The sequence below is a fragment of the Penaeus vannamei genome, chromosome 16 (genome assembly GCF_042767895.1).
Source record: "Penaeus vannamei isolate JL-2024 chromosome 16, ASM4276789v1, whole genome shotgun sequence".
Taxonomy (NCBI): Eukaryota; Metazoa; Arthropoda; class Malacostraca; order Decapoda; family Penaeidae; genus Penaeus; species Penaeus vannamei.
This window is the reverse complement of record NC_091564.1, coordinates 30,177,643-30,192,642: the sequence shown is the minus strand read 5'-3', so window position 1 is coordinate 30,192,642 and position 15,000 is coordinate 30,177,643. Positions and strand designations below refer to the sequence as shown.

Below are 15,000 nucleotides of genomic sequence, written 5' to 3'. Positions count from 1 at the left end.
TGTCATTGATGTTGACAGCATATCAACAAGTTGAATCCAGGTGATGTGGATACCCTTTTATGAAAAGATTTAGTCAACGGGTGAGTGACAACTCATCATGGAAAGACATTTTGTCAAGGAGTGGATGATGGGAATGTCTCATCACCTGACAATCACCTTGCTGTGTCAGGTGATGAGGAAATCTTGTCATGAGTACACAAAGCTTCTGGATTGAGATTGGGTCAGCAGGCTTTAGGAATGGGATTGTCCATGCTCTCCTACAGGATTTCCACATTTGCTTGAAGGTGAAATTTACCAACCATCAATCATGTCTGAGAGAGGGCTGTCTGCAGGGAGGAAACAATGTCCACATGCAGGTCCCAGTTCCTACCACCCAATACCAGCAGTATAGAGTGTGTTACAGAATATTGAATGATATGAATATATAAAAGATAATGCAATTAACATAATATTACTTATTGTTTCTGTTATTGCATTGTGGAAACTAGCTGGGGAGATGATATAGAGTTTGCTTAACAACAGATAACAGTTGATGATAACAGTTTATCATCATCCGTATGCAGCATAACAAATTATAAATATAGACATCAGAAAATAGTAAAACATCAAAGATGTGTCTATAGGAAAGGGGCTAATAAGATTGGAGAGAGGAGGCAAGGAGTCTTGATAAGGTACATGTATTTAGGTCTAGGCTGGGGCTACAAGCCACACAAACAAGAAAGTCACCATTCAAGGAAGCAAAATGCTGCAGGCCACCCAGGTCTTGCAGGTTAATGGAGAGATTTATTTATGCAAAATATAGGATGATAAAAGATACAATGGTAAAACATAGGGAACTTTAATACAAATACTTTCATTTCCATTATGTATAATTAGTACTATGACAAGCCTCTAAATTCAAAGAGCATAGTACAAATATGTGGTGTGAGGTCAAGGAGAACTTTGATTAACTTTGCAATTTATCATGAGTTCTTGATGGTATGTCTTTTATGCTATCATTTTAATTTTCTCTACGAATTAATACTTTCATGATTAAAAGCTTATTTCTTTCACAGGGTTAGGATCACAGAATCAATCTGTTTTTATAAGTTAGTACACCAAAAAGAATTTTGCCAGTATGCAATAAATTTTTGATACCATTACAGTATTTCTAAATGTGTTTTGAAACAGTGCACTCTTTACAGGGTTTTGCTCTTGCATTTGCAACAGAACTGTCAGGATGAAGTGCCATCAAATCCTGACCGGTGCTTGCAATGCAGGTGATCGCTGCTTTGCTGTTGGGAGTGTGGAAGGAATCCCATTTACAGTAAGATTTAACAATTTATTCATCTTTGAATGCTGTAATTATCTTTCTTACTGCTTTTTTATCAATATTTTTCCCTCCTAATTTTTTATTTAAACATATGAAGAGACAGATAGGTGTGGTGATATCTATAAAAAAAATCTTTTTAGTTCTCTTATAAGTCATTATAGGTATGTGAATATTATTATAAATATATATAATTCTGATATGTTTACAGGCATATGCTGCTGGGTGCAACATTGTCATTCTTGCCAGTAATTTTGAGCGAGTGCAAGTGATACCAGGGGTATGTCATGATAATGTTCAGATCTCATGTGTCGACTGCTCCACTGACACAGGAAAAATTGCTGCAGCCTATGGGAAACTAGTGTGCATTTTTGAACCCACTCCACTCGTTAATCAGAACAACACACATGTAAGTGTTTCTTTTTTCTTTTTTATATTTATTTATTTATCATTTATTTTTTAGCAGAAGGCCACTGAAACAAAGTATATGCACTCACACTCACACTCACACTCACACTCACACATACCCTCACACTCACACTCACACATACCCTCACACTCACACTCACACATACCCTCACACTCACACTCACACATACCCTCACACTCACACTCACACATACCCTCACACTCACACTCACACATACTCTCACACTCACACATACCCTCACACACACACATACCCTCACACACACACATACCCTCACACACACACATACCCTCACACACACACATACCCTCACACACACACATACCCTCACACACACACATACCCTCACACCACACACACATACTCTCACACCACACACACATACCCTCACACACACACATACCCACACATACACACATACCCACACACACACACATACCCTCACACACACACACGAGGCGAGAAGTGCAGTGCATCAGTGCAGTACAGCTCTTACATGTTGTTAAATACGGAGAGGTTTGAGCAATGGGTGGTCTAGTCTGCTGGCCATGGATGTATGTAAATGTGTATAGTTCATGTTGGAAGGAAAATTTGATTGAGAAAGTGAAGGAGAAAGTGGAAAAAGTAGAAAAAGATAGTGTGGCTTGTAAGCCGGGACGTGAGAGAGGAGAGGGAAGCGAGAAGTGACCGCAAATCCTGCATGGTAAGCGTTTCGCGCCTAGAGACAACTGACGTGAGTACATCTCTGTTTTTTGTTTGTTTAATGAGGAACAACTGAGATCAGACGAGGAAAATGAAGTTAGCAGAAGCAGCAATCAGAATTGAGGCTCTTGAAGCCAAGGTTGACAACCTGGTAGCAGAATGCCTCAAAATACGTGAAGAGAATGTGAATCTGAAGGAATTGGTAGAAAACCTGCGTAGAAATACAACAATTCAGAGAGAAAATATGGAGAAATCTGACCTGAAAATTAAAGAACTAAAGGAGAAGTTAGAAGAAGCTGAAACCAAAATTGGCAGCGATAGTGGAACTGAAGCAAAAAATCTTCAGGAAAAAGTTGAGGAGGTCATCAAAGTCCAAGAAACTGTCAAACAGATTGAAAGTAATTTGTCAAACAGTCAAGCTCAAATAATGGAAGAAGCCAAGAAAATGACAGCTACATATGCAGATGTATCAAAAGTAAAGGAAACCGTGAATGAAATGGAAAAAAAGATAGAACAGGACATCAAGATCACAAAGGAGGAAATTAAAACACAGCTTGTAGCAACAATTTAGAAGAATGAATTCAAATCCCACCTTAGGCAACATGCAAGAAATATTGCTAATTTGGCTGACGTAAACAAGGACATAGTAATATTGGGACACAAAGAAAAAGTTGTAGAAGATGGAATTCAACGATACAACGAAGACAAGAAATTAATTGTAGATATTCTCAAGGTCATAAATCCCGAATTCGCCGAGCAGAATATCATAGCTCACAGGAGGCTAGGATTATTCGAAAAGGGAAAGAAACGGCCTCTAAAAGTAACATTCTTGAATAAGCAAATAGTAACTGATATAATAAAGAAAGCCAAAGTTCTGGCCACCCATGAGGAATACAAAAAAATCTGGATAAGAGAAAACATGACCAAAGATGACAGAGTAACGCTACAAAAGAAATAGGAAGAAGTAAAAAACAAAAATGAACAAAGGACTGAAGAGGAAAAAAACTTATTTATTTGGAGGGTGAGAGGTCTCCAAGCAAAGCAAATATACTATCGGAACCAAAATGTAAAGGCAGATAAACATTAACCCTGCAACCAAATTTAATACCTAAAGATTATATAGGAATAGTTTACACAAATATTGATGGTCTATCTTCGAAGTTGCTTGAACTAGAGACAATAATTGATATAGATAAACCGGATGTAATATGCATCACTGAAACCAAACTGGACCCCTCCACACGCGATGTAACATTAGGGCTTAAAGACTATAATATTTGGAGAAAAGATAGGGCAGATGGAAATGGAGGGGGGGTAGCAATATTAACAAAGAAAGGAATTATTATAAAGGAGTTAGAAATTAATCAGGACCCCATAGTGGAAATGAAGGTAATTTAGGTAGAAACAAATGTGGTAAACATAATAATAACCACGGTATACATGCCACCTCAAACATCGGCGTGGTCACTAGAAAATTACCAGAAACTAATTCAAGAGACAATAAAGAGCCTGGAAGAAGTGCTACAACTATCGGAAACCAATTCAACAGAAATTCTTATTACAGGGGACTTTAATAGCAAAATCGACTGGGAAAGTCTCGATCCTAGAGCACAATCAGATTCTTGGAATGCTAAATTACTAGATGTCATAAATGAGCATTGCCTTTTCCAGAATGTAACAGATCATACCAGGATAAGAGGGCTAGATAGGCCGTCTATGCTTTACCTAATATTTACAAAGCATAACGACGATATTAAGGATATCGAATACTGTCCTCCTTTAGGAAAAAGCGACCATGTAGTGATTAAACTAAAATACTGTCTGCTACAGGAAAAACTCATCGTAAGTAAAGAAAGAAAGGAAAAGTACAATTACAAAAGAGGTGATTATAGAAGCCTTAAAGACTTCTTTGATAACATAAACTGGGAAACACTTCTGGATGATGCAAAATTTTGTGAGATCTATAAAAAAGGAGTGGAAAAATTCTTACCCAAATTCAAAACTGAAGAAAGAAATGGCCAAAAATGGTTCAACGACAAATGCAAGAAAATGAGGGGAAAAAAGCATCTCCTTTGGAAAAGATTCAGAAGGCATAGATCTCAGGCAGCATATGAAAGATATAAAGTAGGAAGAAATGAGTATACCCAAACCATGAGAGAGGCGAAATTAGACTTTGAAAAGGACATGATAAACAAATGCGCAAGTCAACCAAAACTCTTCTTTAACTACATAAATAGTAAAACTAAAAGTAGGGATCAAATTAGCACTATCAAAGACAATAACATTATATATTCTAAGGAGGAAGAAATGTGTGAAATCCTAAATGAGAAATTTCAGTCAGTGTTTGTTCAGGATTCATGCTTTGATATGGCAAATACCCGTACAGACGTAAAGAACATCGAAAATATCACCCTCAAAAAGAACGAAACAAAAGATCTGCTAAAAGGATTAGACAAGACCAAAGCAGAGGGACCAGATGAAATTCCTAACTGGGTTCTTAGGGAATGTGTCGAAGAGCTGTGTACTCCTTTTTTGTTAATATTTCAAAATTCACTAAGACAAGGTAAACTACCAAAAAGTTGGAAATTCGCAAATGTTACACCCTTATATAAGAGCGGCGACAAACAAAACCCACTAAATTATAGACCAGTTTCATTAACTAGTGTAGTATGCAAACTGCTAGAAAGAATAATTAGAAAACAATGGGTTGAAATGCTTGAAAAATATGAAATGATATCAAATAAACAATTTGGTTTTAGAGAAGGAAGGTCGTGTGTAACAAATCTCCTCTGTTTTTATAATAGAGTATCTGAAATATTACAAGAAAGAGATGGCTGGGGGGATTGTGTGTATTTAGACTTTAAGAAGGCTTTTGATAAGGTGTCTCATAGAAGACTAGTATGGAAACTAGAGCACCTAGGTGGAGTGAAAGGTAACCTACTCGCATGGATGAAAGACTTTCTTCATGAAAGACAAATGAGCACAGTAATTAGAGGAAAGCATTCTACATGGCGACGGGTAACCAGCGGAGTGCCTCAAGGATCGGTGTTGGCGCCAATTATGTTTACTATTTTCGTCAATGATTTAGAGTCAAACATAAGCCCAGGTAGTTATCTGAATATATTTGCAGATGACGCAAAGATACAAAAGAGGGTAACAGACAACGTCTCATGCTAATGCCTCCAAAGTGACATGGAGAACTTATTCACGTGGAGTTGTACATGGAAAATGGAATTCAATACCAATAAATGCCACGTAGTCAGATTTGGAGAAAGTAGAAATCGCCCACTATTCCAATACAAATTAGGGGATGCAGTATTAGACACAGCTGACAGGGAAAAAGATCTTGGGATAATCATAAATAGAAACCTAAATCCAAATGACCATATGAATGAAAAGGTCCACAAAATGTTAGGACTGATTGCCAACATGAAGAGGGCATTCGTGTATGTGGACGAAGATATGGTAAAGAAGATTATTAAAGCAATCATAAGACCAGCTCTTGAGTATGGTGCAGTGGTATGGAGTCCACACTTGAAAAAAGATATTGACAAACTGGAAAGAGTCCAAAGAGCGGCGACAAGATGGGCACCTACCCTAAGAGATCTGAGTTACGAAGACAGACTACAAAAATTAGGACTTATAACCTTGGAAGAAAGAAGGAAAAGGGGGATATGATTATGCTTTTCAACTGCATTACAGGAAGAGTGAAGATAGATAAGGATGACTTTTTGATCTTGAACACAAGAAGATCGAGAGGACACAACAAAAAGTTGAAAGTAAAAAGAGGTGATAAAGATGTCAAAAAATATAGTTTCCCAAACAGAATTATTGAATCGTGGAACAGTCTCCCCAATCAAGTAGTGTGTGCCAAAACTGTACATCAATTTAAAAAGTTATATGATAATTTAAATAGCTCTTCTCCCGTATCCAAACAACTAGGTAAGAACAACTAGGTAAGAACATGCACACACACACGCTCTCTCTCTCTCTCTCTCTCTCTCTCTCTCTCTCTCTCTCTCTCTCTCTCTCTCTCTCTCTCTCTCTCTCTCTCTCTCTCTCTCTCTTTCTCTCTCTCTCTCTCTCTCTCTCTCTCACACACACACACACACACACACACACACACACACACACACACACACACACACACACACACACACACACACACACACGTGAGTGTGAGTATGACTATGCTTTGGCTGCCCTTGTTCAGGGCTGAGGTAAAAATGGCTTTGTTAAAATTTAGTTCTAGCATAGCTGCCTTTACCTGATTGGATGTTCTTTCTATGAACTGTGATCCTGCTAGGGGTTATGACCACCACACTAGGAGGTACAAAGCCTTGGTGGAGACTATATATTTATTGTTACATAAATAGGTGTATAGAGAGAAAGATAAATGTGTTTACACTTGTAAATATATATGTGTGTGTGTGTATGTGTGTGTGTGTGCATGTGTGTTTTTGTTCATTTATGTATGCATATATTGATACTATATCTCTTATAAAAATTGGGGTAGCATATTTAATTTAATAGTGTTATACAGACACAAATATCAACAACAGAAAAATTTTCACATCAGTCTTCTCCTTTATTTAGCGACTGGATTATCGATGGATTCAAACAGGAGTCATCGAAGCCGAGAGCTACATAAATACCATGTCATGGAACTTGGAGGGAACTCGTCTCCTAACAGCTGGAGATATTTTACAGATGTGGGCAGCCCCTTTAACAAGAATTGGTGGTGGTGAAGATGGTAAAATCAGTTCCATTATTTAAAATCAGTTTTTAAAAAACAGGTTACACAATTGAAACAGTATATTGAATATAATCAGAATGTTTGAATCTAATACCATGTGTATCAAGTTTTATATAAACTAATGAAGACAGAACATATGTAAATGTGTTATTGTATAGCCTTGTGATCCATCAGTGTTGTGTTGGATCTCATTTTACATCTTTCATCTATTATTCAAGAATTAATAGCAGTTGATATGTAAAAGCCAAAGCCAAAAACAAGATGAATGGGGTGGTATATTCACAAATCCTTTTAGGTTCAGGACCAGTTACATTTGATCTAGAATGTGACGGTGGAGATGACGAAGAGCCTTCCTGGTCATGCATCTGGAGGTGTGTGACTGCTGCGCCCACCGTCTTCCTTTCTTTCTCCTCGGATGGCACTCTGTTTGCTACAGCTGCTGCTAATGATCGGTTGGTCAAGATTTGGTATGACAACAAGCATAGTAAGTAGCATTGTGGTGGGAAGTTGCTCTTTTCCTGTTTCTCATGCAAACTAATATCATGGTTATCTTTAATTAAATGTTTTAGAGTTACAATAAAATAAAGATTCAACGTTTCATTTACAGTTCTTGCACCAGCTCGGCCACAAGATGGAACAACATTTGCCAGTGATCTGACACGATCCTCAGTTAGTTTTAGCTATATATATCTACCACACCCAAGTGCTGTTAAGGGATTTACATGGAGATCTACCAGCAAATATATGCCCAAGTAAGTTTTCATGGGTATAGGCATTAGGTATATTTATATCCTGCTATAAGTATAAGAACTTTTAAGTCTTTTTTTTTTTAGTTAGTAAGAGTTTTATATCTTAATCTGAAACCCTTCTTAGTATAATCTGTAATTTCTAATCCATAGGGGAAGTGTAAGCAACATGTTGGTCACCTCTTGTCGTGATAACATCTGCCGCATTTGGGTTGAGACAGTATTACCAGACGATGGACTTGTTTCCCTTCATCATTTAGATCCGGTGGCTGCACAGAATCCACGTTTTCGCACGCATCGACACAAGCACCGTTTCATGCAGAGGTTAAAGCACATGAAGTAAGGGTTAAGAGAAATATTTGCTTGACAAGCAGCCCTGTTTTGGAATACAAGAGTAGCTTCATTTTAGTACAAAATTATTCAAATAGACAAATGTTTGGGAATTTACTTCATACAGAAAAAGAAACACAAAGATCTATTCATGTAAATTGGTATGGAATTTTTTTATCTACAAATAACTTTGGCCTTCAGAGCCTGTTTCCAAATGAGGAGACACGTGAAGACTGGAGGTAACATAATGGGGAGTCTTGGTGGGATAGGAGTAGAACCACTCCCTACTCTTCCATCTTCCTACTCTGTTCACGATTTCCACATGTATGGAATCCATGGCACAGGCATTACACCAGGTATTTTTTTATGTTCCTCTCATTTGGTAATGGCATATTGAGTGCTATTGAATTTAGATTTAAGGCCAATGACTGTATTTATTCGTCAGCCCCAAAAGTTCACTTACGAGTTTGATTAGAGTTCTTATCTTAGAAACTAATTTAGTGGAAAATTACTTTCTGAGTAAATAATCATTTTCTTTCATTACTTGTGCTTATCTTAAAAATAAGAACAGTAAAGATTATTATGATCTACAAATGTCTCATCTACAGGCTTCCAGTTCCATCTAGCTGCTTCAATCAATGCAGAAACTGATATTCCATTGGTGCCCAGCATCAGTGGCATCAGCACAAATGGAGAGTCAGAGCAGAGCTTTGTTATTCATTGGCTCAACAATAAGGAGATGCATTTCACTTCAGAGGCAGAGAATATTCTTTTGGAGGTATTTCTATATGCATGATATTTACAGGGGCAATGGAAATTGACTTTTATTTTTGTATATCTAAGAGATGAGAATTTTATGCATGGGATATTATTTTCATTAATGTAATATTCTTAACCTTTTGAATATATGGAATAGATTTACCACTACTGGATTGATAGATATTAGAAAGAGACTCTTCAGGTTGTAAAGTTATGGGAAAATGCCAACTCCAGAAAGGCTATATATAGTGTGCTATCAAGATCAGTCTGTAGGATAGAGCCCACAGATACAGTGATGCCAAGTGGCTTCACAGTATTCAAAAAGATGGTAGGTAATAATGCAAATTAACTGATGTGTAAAGGAATATATTTATTGTTAAATGTTTTTATTACCATATTAGGTTAGCCGTCGTGCAATGGAGAAAGAGTCTGCATCTCTAGATCATGACCGTCATTCAGAAGTGAGTGACCTTGAAGATCCAAGACTTCGTGCAACAACAGGAATTCGTATCGGTTCACGAACATCATCTCACATGACTGTGCGTACCCGCAGTATCGATGATGATGAACCAATTAGCCAGCACTCAACCTCTATCCGCACACATCAGCCTCTGAGTGCTGCCACTTCCTCAACTTCAATTGCAACAGATGTCACCACTGCAACTACTTCAGCTTTAGGAGATGCCCTTGACCGACGGATTGAGACACTGCTTCGGGATTGGCATCAGACTTCTGATGTCCTTTTCTCCATCCACCCGGTAGATGGATCTCTCTTGGTGTGGATTGTGGATTTCCTAGATGATCATTCTGGCTCTTTCCGGCAAGCTCAAGTGTCATTCAGTGCCAGGATACCCAATGCTCTGCCACTGGGAGATTCCATGACAATGTCACCCAACTTAGCCATTTATAATGGGACATTGCCATCATTCCTCAAGCAGCTTTTGAAACTGGAACTAGCTCATGAAGAGGAACTGTAAGTCTAATTCCAGTTTCTATCTTCTTTTTTTGTTAGCTAAAGAAGCAAGTTTGTACTCTTCATTACAAGTAATAATTAGACTAAAACCAAGAGTTTTCATTGTCAGTTTTCTGCCCTGTTATGACTGTCAAAGATGTATTTGATATTTTGATTATTGCAGTTATACTTAACTGCATATTTATCAACAGACGGGGAGGAAAGAACAAGAGCAAGAGCAACCTGACCCTCTCTAGTAGTGATGAACGAGAAGGAGGGCTTGGTAGCAGCAATCCATCACCCATCATTTCCATGACCACCAAACATAGTAATGGCTCCCTCAACCTGTGGCATCTGACTGTGGCTGAAGATTCCCGCTTCACTCAGGTAGAGTATACTTTTATTATTTAATTTATCTGGCAATTGTTACTTTAAAATATCCAGTAAGCATTTCATTATATGATCTCAAGTGTTTCTACCTCTTGAGAAAAAAGGAACTGAGTATCATTACCTCTCTGCCTCTGAGAAAAAAGGAACTGACTATCACGACCTTTGTACATGTGCAGGTGCTGAATCTTTCTCACTTCACAAGAGTTTGTGGACACCGCTTCCAGTTGAATGATATTAAATGCCACCCAGTCCTTCCATTGCTCCTGTCAACATCACATCACAACAAGAAGGAAGTGTCTCCTGGGAACCCACCACTTGCTAGTGCAGATGATGCTCCATTGATATGCATACAGGTGAAGAGTTTTGGGCAGAGTTGTGAATGAAGAATAAGTGTTTCATTGCTAAATAGTTTTTGATGTTCTTTCCTGATAGCTTATTAGCACCATTTGTACTTTTCATTACATGTCATTTTGATTTTTGCATTCTAAATAGACAGAGAAATGGAAGATAAATTGTTAAGGATATATTTATATCTGCCTTAGATAGCAAGTAACTGGGACTCTTATTTCAGGATGCAACATTTAAAGACTGGTGCAGCGAGTTAATTTTGTGGCGTGTTGATGCTGTTGGACCTTTAAGTAAATCTGGAGGGGTCATGGAACTGGCTCGTATCAATTCCCCGCAAGTTTCTGCATTCTCCAATGCTGCTTGGATTCCAACCTTGTTACCTAGGTATGATTTAATGTGTAGACTAAGATTAGTCATTCTTTTTGAATATCTCATTTGAATGTGGACCTGCAAAAAAACTTTTTTTAGATAGTTACTTATTCTTCAAAGTAATATTGTAAGGGCAAAGGATTTGAGTGTTGTTTCTTGTTTTTTAGCACAACACTGGGAAGCGTGTCAAATTCTCCATCTGCCTGTTTCGTGGCTTCTGATGGTGAATGTCTGAGAGTCTACCAAGCAGTGATTGATGGCAGGGCTCTTTTGGCAGAGATATCAACAGCAAAAAGAAAGAAACGCATGATGGAATCAACCCTGAGCCTCTCTACTGATAGTTCCCTTCAAGAACATGTTGGACAAGTGGTAATTTATTTGTTTTCTGTCTTGGGCGTGTTTTTGAAAAATATGATGTTTTTGTTATGGAAAACAGAAATTTATGAATGCCAAAATTTTACATAGTGTCTCTACTCTGAAGTTTGTATTGTAATTTTCACTTGACACCCAAGGGATTTTGTAGATATCTGATTAAAGGAAATACTAGACTGTAGTTAAAGTACTGGTTATCTCTATGCTTATGGAATATAAAAGAGTGATTTACAATCAGTAAGCCAGTGCTGTCTGAAGTTAATCAGGATAGCATCTCAATTATGGATAATATTGGTACACATGCTACATATACTCTGATCCTTTGATTTGGTCTGTCTGTTTCCTTTTATCACTCTCTCTGACAAACAAAAAGAATGTAAAAATATCTGTGAAGTTTCATGTCTCTTGAAATTTGTATCAGATATTTATGTAGGAAATTCTCAAACATCAGTCAGATTTATTGGAGGTCTTGGAGTTCTCTTGCAAGGGGATGATCCAAATTATGATGAAGAACCACTGTAGTGTTGTGAAATATAGAAAAAAAAATCATACAAAACCTCTTTGTTTGAGAATATGTAGAAATATAAGGACATGGAATGACTTCACAAATGTACTAATTATATACAGACACAAGAACTGTGGTATATTAGAGAAATTCTGTAATGCAATGCATAAAGTGCTGTTGTGATTAATACAAAAACTGTAAATGATGCATATCCAAGAAGACATTGCATGATGAACTGCTGTTCCATCTCTTCTGTAAACCTGGAATGGCTACTGATTTATTTTAAGTGGAATTAGACTTCCTAATATCATGCATATACTTAAAGGAAAGGATCATTATGACTTTTGAAGGGTAATGAAATATAGTTCCCTGTGCTGCTGCACTGAAAAGATAGGAGAACTTTTTAGTTTGCAGCACAGTTTTGTGTATAAATTTAAATACCTAAACTTTGAGTTACACAGCACAACTTAAATTTAGAAGAGCCAATGCAAAGACTTGTATCTCAAATCTTAACAGTTAGGGGGGGAGATTACTACCAATTTCTTTGTTATATCTTCAATTTCGATCTTAATGCTTTCAGATGATCATTTTGTATTAGTTTATTTGGGTCTTAAGAATATTTAATTTCCTTGTATCCTCCAGAATTTGGCAGATATATTTGACATAACCTCTGAGCAGTCAACGGCAAGACCTGGATGTGTGATAGAACTTGACGCAATTGGTGATGCAACAAATGACTGGCAGAACACACAGTTCCTCCATGTGTTCCAAGAGGGACTCATAAGGGGTGAACTAGGAGCCGAAAGTGGTGAGTGACTTGATTTGTGATCCATTTTATGATGTAATGAAATAGTAAGAGAAGATATAAGTGGGCATTAATAGATTTGCAGTGCAAGAAATGTAACTGATGTTTTATTAAAAGTTGTAATAAAACAATACAATTCTGATGAAAGTCTAATGTAAACGAGCCAATTACTTTAGTGTTGCAAAGTTATTTATTCTCATTTATAATTTTTTTGTGCATTTATCCTATTGAATTTAGTACATTAGTTTTAGGACGGTTATGATGCAAAGTAGCTTAAGTGATGTGATACTGTATATCTTATATAGTCTTATAAATATCCAGCTTCTTATTCATTAGTGGTTATTGATGTATTTTTATTTTTGTTATATTCCACATAGGCAAAGATACAACCACAATGTTTGATCCAATTCATGCCCCTATTGTGGACCTGCACTCTACTGCTGTCTTTGAAGAGCCTTTCTACATAACACTGTTGGAGAAGACAGCTGCAGGCTCAGTATGACCACTTGTTTTTTCTTTTTAACCTTTATTCTTCTTTTTGTAAATGTTCTTAATTTTTCATATAGTTATGTTGAGTATATCTCTGTAGAAAGATTCAAGATTATGGAGCATTATTCTAGCAGGCTATTTTTTGTTGCTATTTATGGATTTATCTTAAAGGTGATGCATATGTGGCGATTGGTGATTGCATCTGAGAGCCATGGTCAAGAAAGGATGGAAGACGAAGGCCATATTCCTTCCGGCCGTAGCACCCCTGTGGCTGATAACATGGCTGGGCAGAACAATGTTGATGCCTCCCCTATTGTTATTTCTACAACTAAGGTCAGACCCATGAATGTTCTGTAAATAATGAATGGAATTATTTATTATTGATGTCTTCTGATATAGTTGCAAGTACCCTCTCCTTTTTCTTCTTCCTTCACCTCCGTATCTAGATGCATTTTTTTTTGCATATCTTTTCATTTACATATATACTACTTCACATTCTTTTCATTGTTCATTCTTCATCCATTAAAGAGTAAAACTATGTTCATGATAAACTGATTAAAGTATTTTGATTAAGTTGTGTAATAGTACTATAGATTTGTAAAATTGAATAGTATATCAAATTGTGCATATGTGCGATGTCTTTGAGTACTGTGGTTTTTGATAGTCTCCATGTATTTTAAAGGGGACATCAAGTGGAGATTTTTTTTTTTTTTTTTCCAAAAAAAAAGAAAAAAAAAACAATCCTGAATAATTATGTAGGGTTTGATTCATTTATGAAGTATCTTTACACAAGCATGAATAATAATGGAGATATAGGCTTATGTACCCCCCCACCCATGCCTCCTCCTCCTCACCTAGCATACCTACACATTAATCAATGATTGCATGTTTTTACAACAAGGGTGGCAGATAACTTTGGCAAGAGAGCAGCATATGCCACACTAAACTGAGAAATGCATAAGAGCCACCTCTCGCAAGAGACTTGTACGTGAGAGATCGCCCACATCTCCACACTGTTCCTTGCCACTGCCCTCCACACCTTACAAGCAATTTTGCCTACTCAGCAGACCATCTTAGAATACAGAGTTGGGTTTGAAATGAGTAGTTTACCCATGACCCTATTTTGGAAACAAAAAGTCTTATACCTTTGCCCCGAAGCCAATGGTAGACCTACCTTTATGATGTGGGACCAAGTGCCTAATCAGAACTCAGAATGCACTAGAAAACATACTTACATATTTGGCTTTTATAATAAAGCAAATTTATGTTAATTGGAGTCGTATAGTGACTTCCGTCAAGGTAAACAATCAGTAAAGGTTAGTACCTTATAAGAAACTAAAGATATCCACTCATAATTAATGAAGTTGGATGTCAATCTGAAGGCCCCCTTAGTTGTATGAAAAAGGGTTTTTATTCCTTTTCTTTTTCTTTTTCTTTTTTTCTTTTTTTCTTTTAACACAAAGATTTCTGCCAAAGTTTATCTCTTTTTTTCCCCCATGCAGATCTACTCCCATGCCCTTCCCTTGCCACATGGAGTGCAAGTGATCCATGCATCCCCTGCGGCAGGACACCTGAGCTCAGCATCTATATACCCAGCCTGTTATGCTCCCTATGTGCTAGTGACAGCCTGCACAGACAACACAGTTAGGTTCTGGAGGTGTCGGATGACAGGTGAAGGAGATGCTACCCAGATACAATGGGAGGAATGGCGTATGGTCAGTAAAGATGGGAAGAGTGC

At 37.2% G+C, this 15,000-nt stretch overlaps 1 protein-coding gene across 2 annotated transcripts in view; it reads left to right on the top strand.

Annotated features, from left to right (window-relative positions):
* The window catches only part of Rbcn-3A (rabconnectin-3 alpha), a gene marked incomplete in the record, with an annotated part of 63,832 nt that overhangs the window by 2,541 nt on the left and 46,291 nt on the right, over positions 1–15,000 (top strand). For both annotated transcript variants that reach the window (XM_070131379.1, XM_070131378.1), the window contains 17 exon segments: positions 1,185–1,306; positions 1,521–1,718; positions 7,038–7,194; positions 7,493–7,681; positions 7,805–7,949; positions 8,097–8,282; positions 8,475–8,629; positions 8,882–9,051; positions 9,434–10,005; positions 10,197–10,371; positions 10,551–10,727; positions 10,946–11,106; positions 11,259–11,460; positions 12,611–12,776; positions 13,151–13,269; positions 13,434–13,595; positions 14,765–15,000. The exon segment at positions 14,765–15,000 is cut by the window's right edge and continues 14 nt beyond it. In XM_070131379.1, the coding sequence (XP_069987480.1) occupies positions 1,220–1,306; positions 1,521–1,718; positions 7,038–7,194; positions 7,493–7,681; positions 7,805–7,949; positions 8,097–8,282; positions 8,475–8,629; positions 8,882–9,051; positions 9,434–10,005; positions 10,197–10,371; positions 10,551–10,727; positions 10,946–11,106; positions 11,259–11,460; positions 12,611–12,776; positions 13,151–13,269; positions 13,434–13,595; positions 14,765–15,000 (3,257 nt within the window).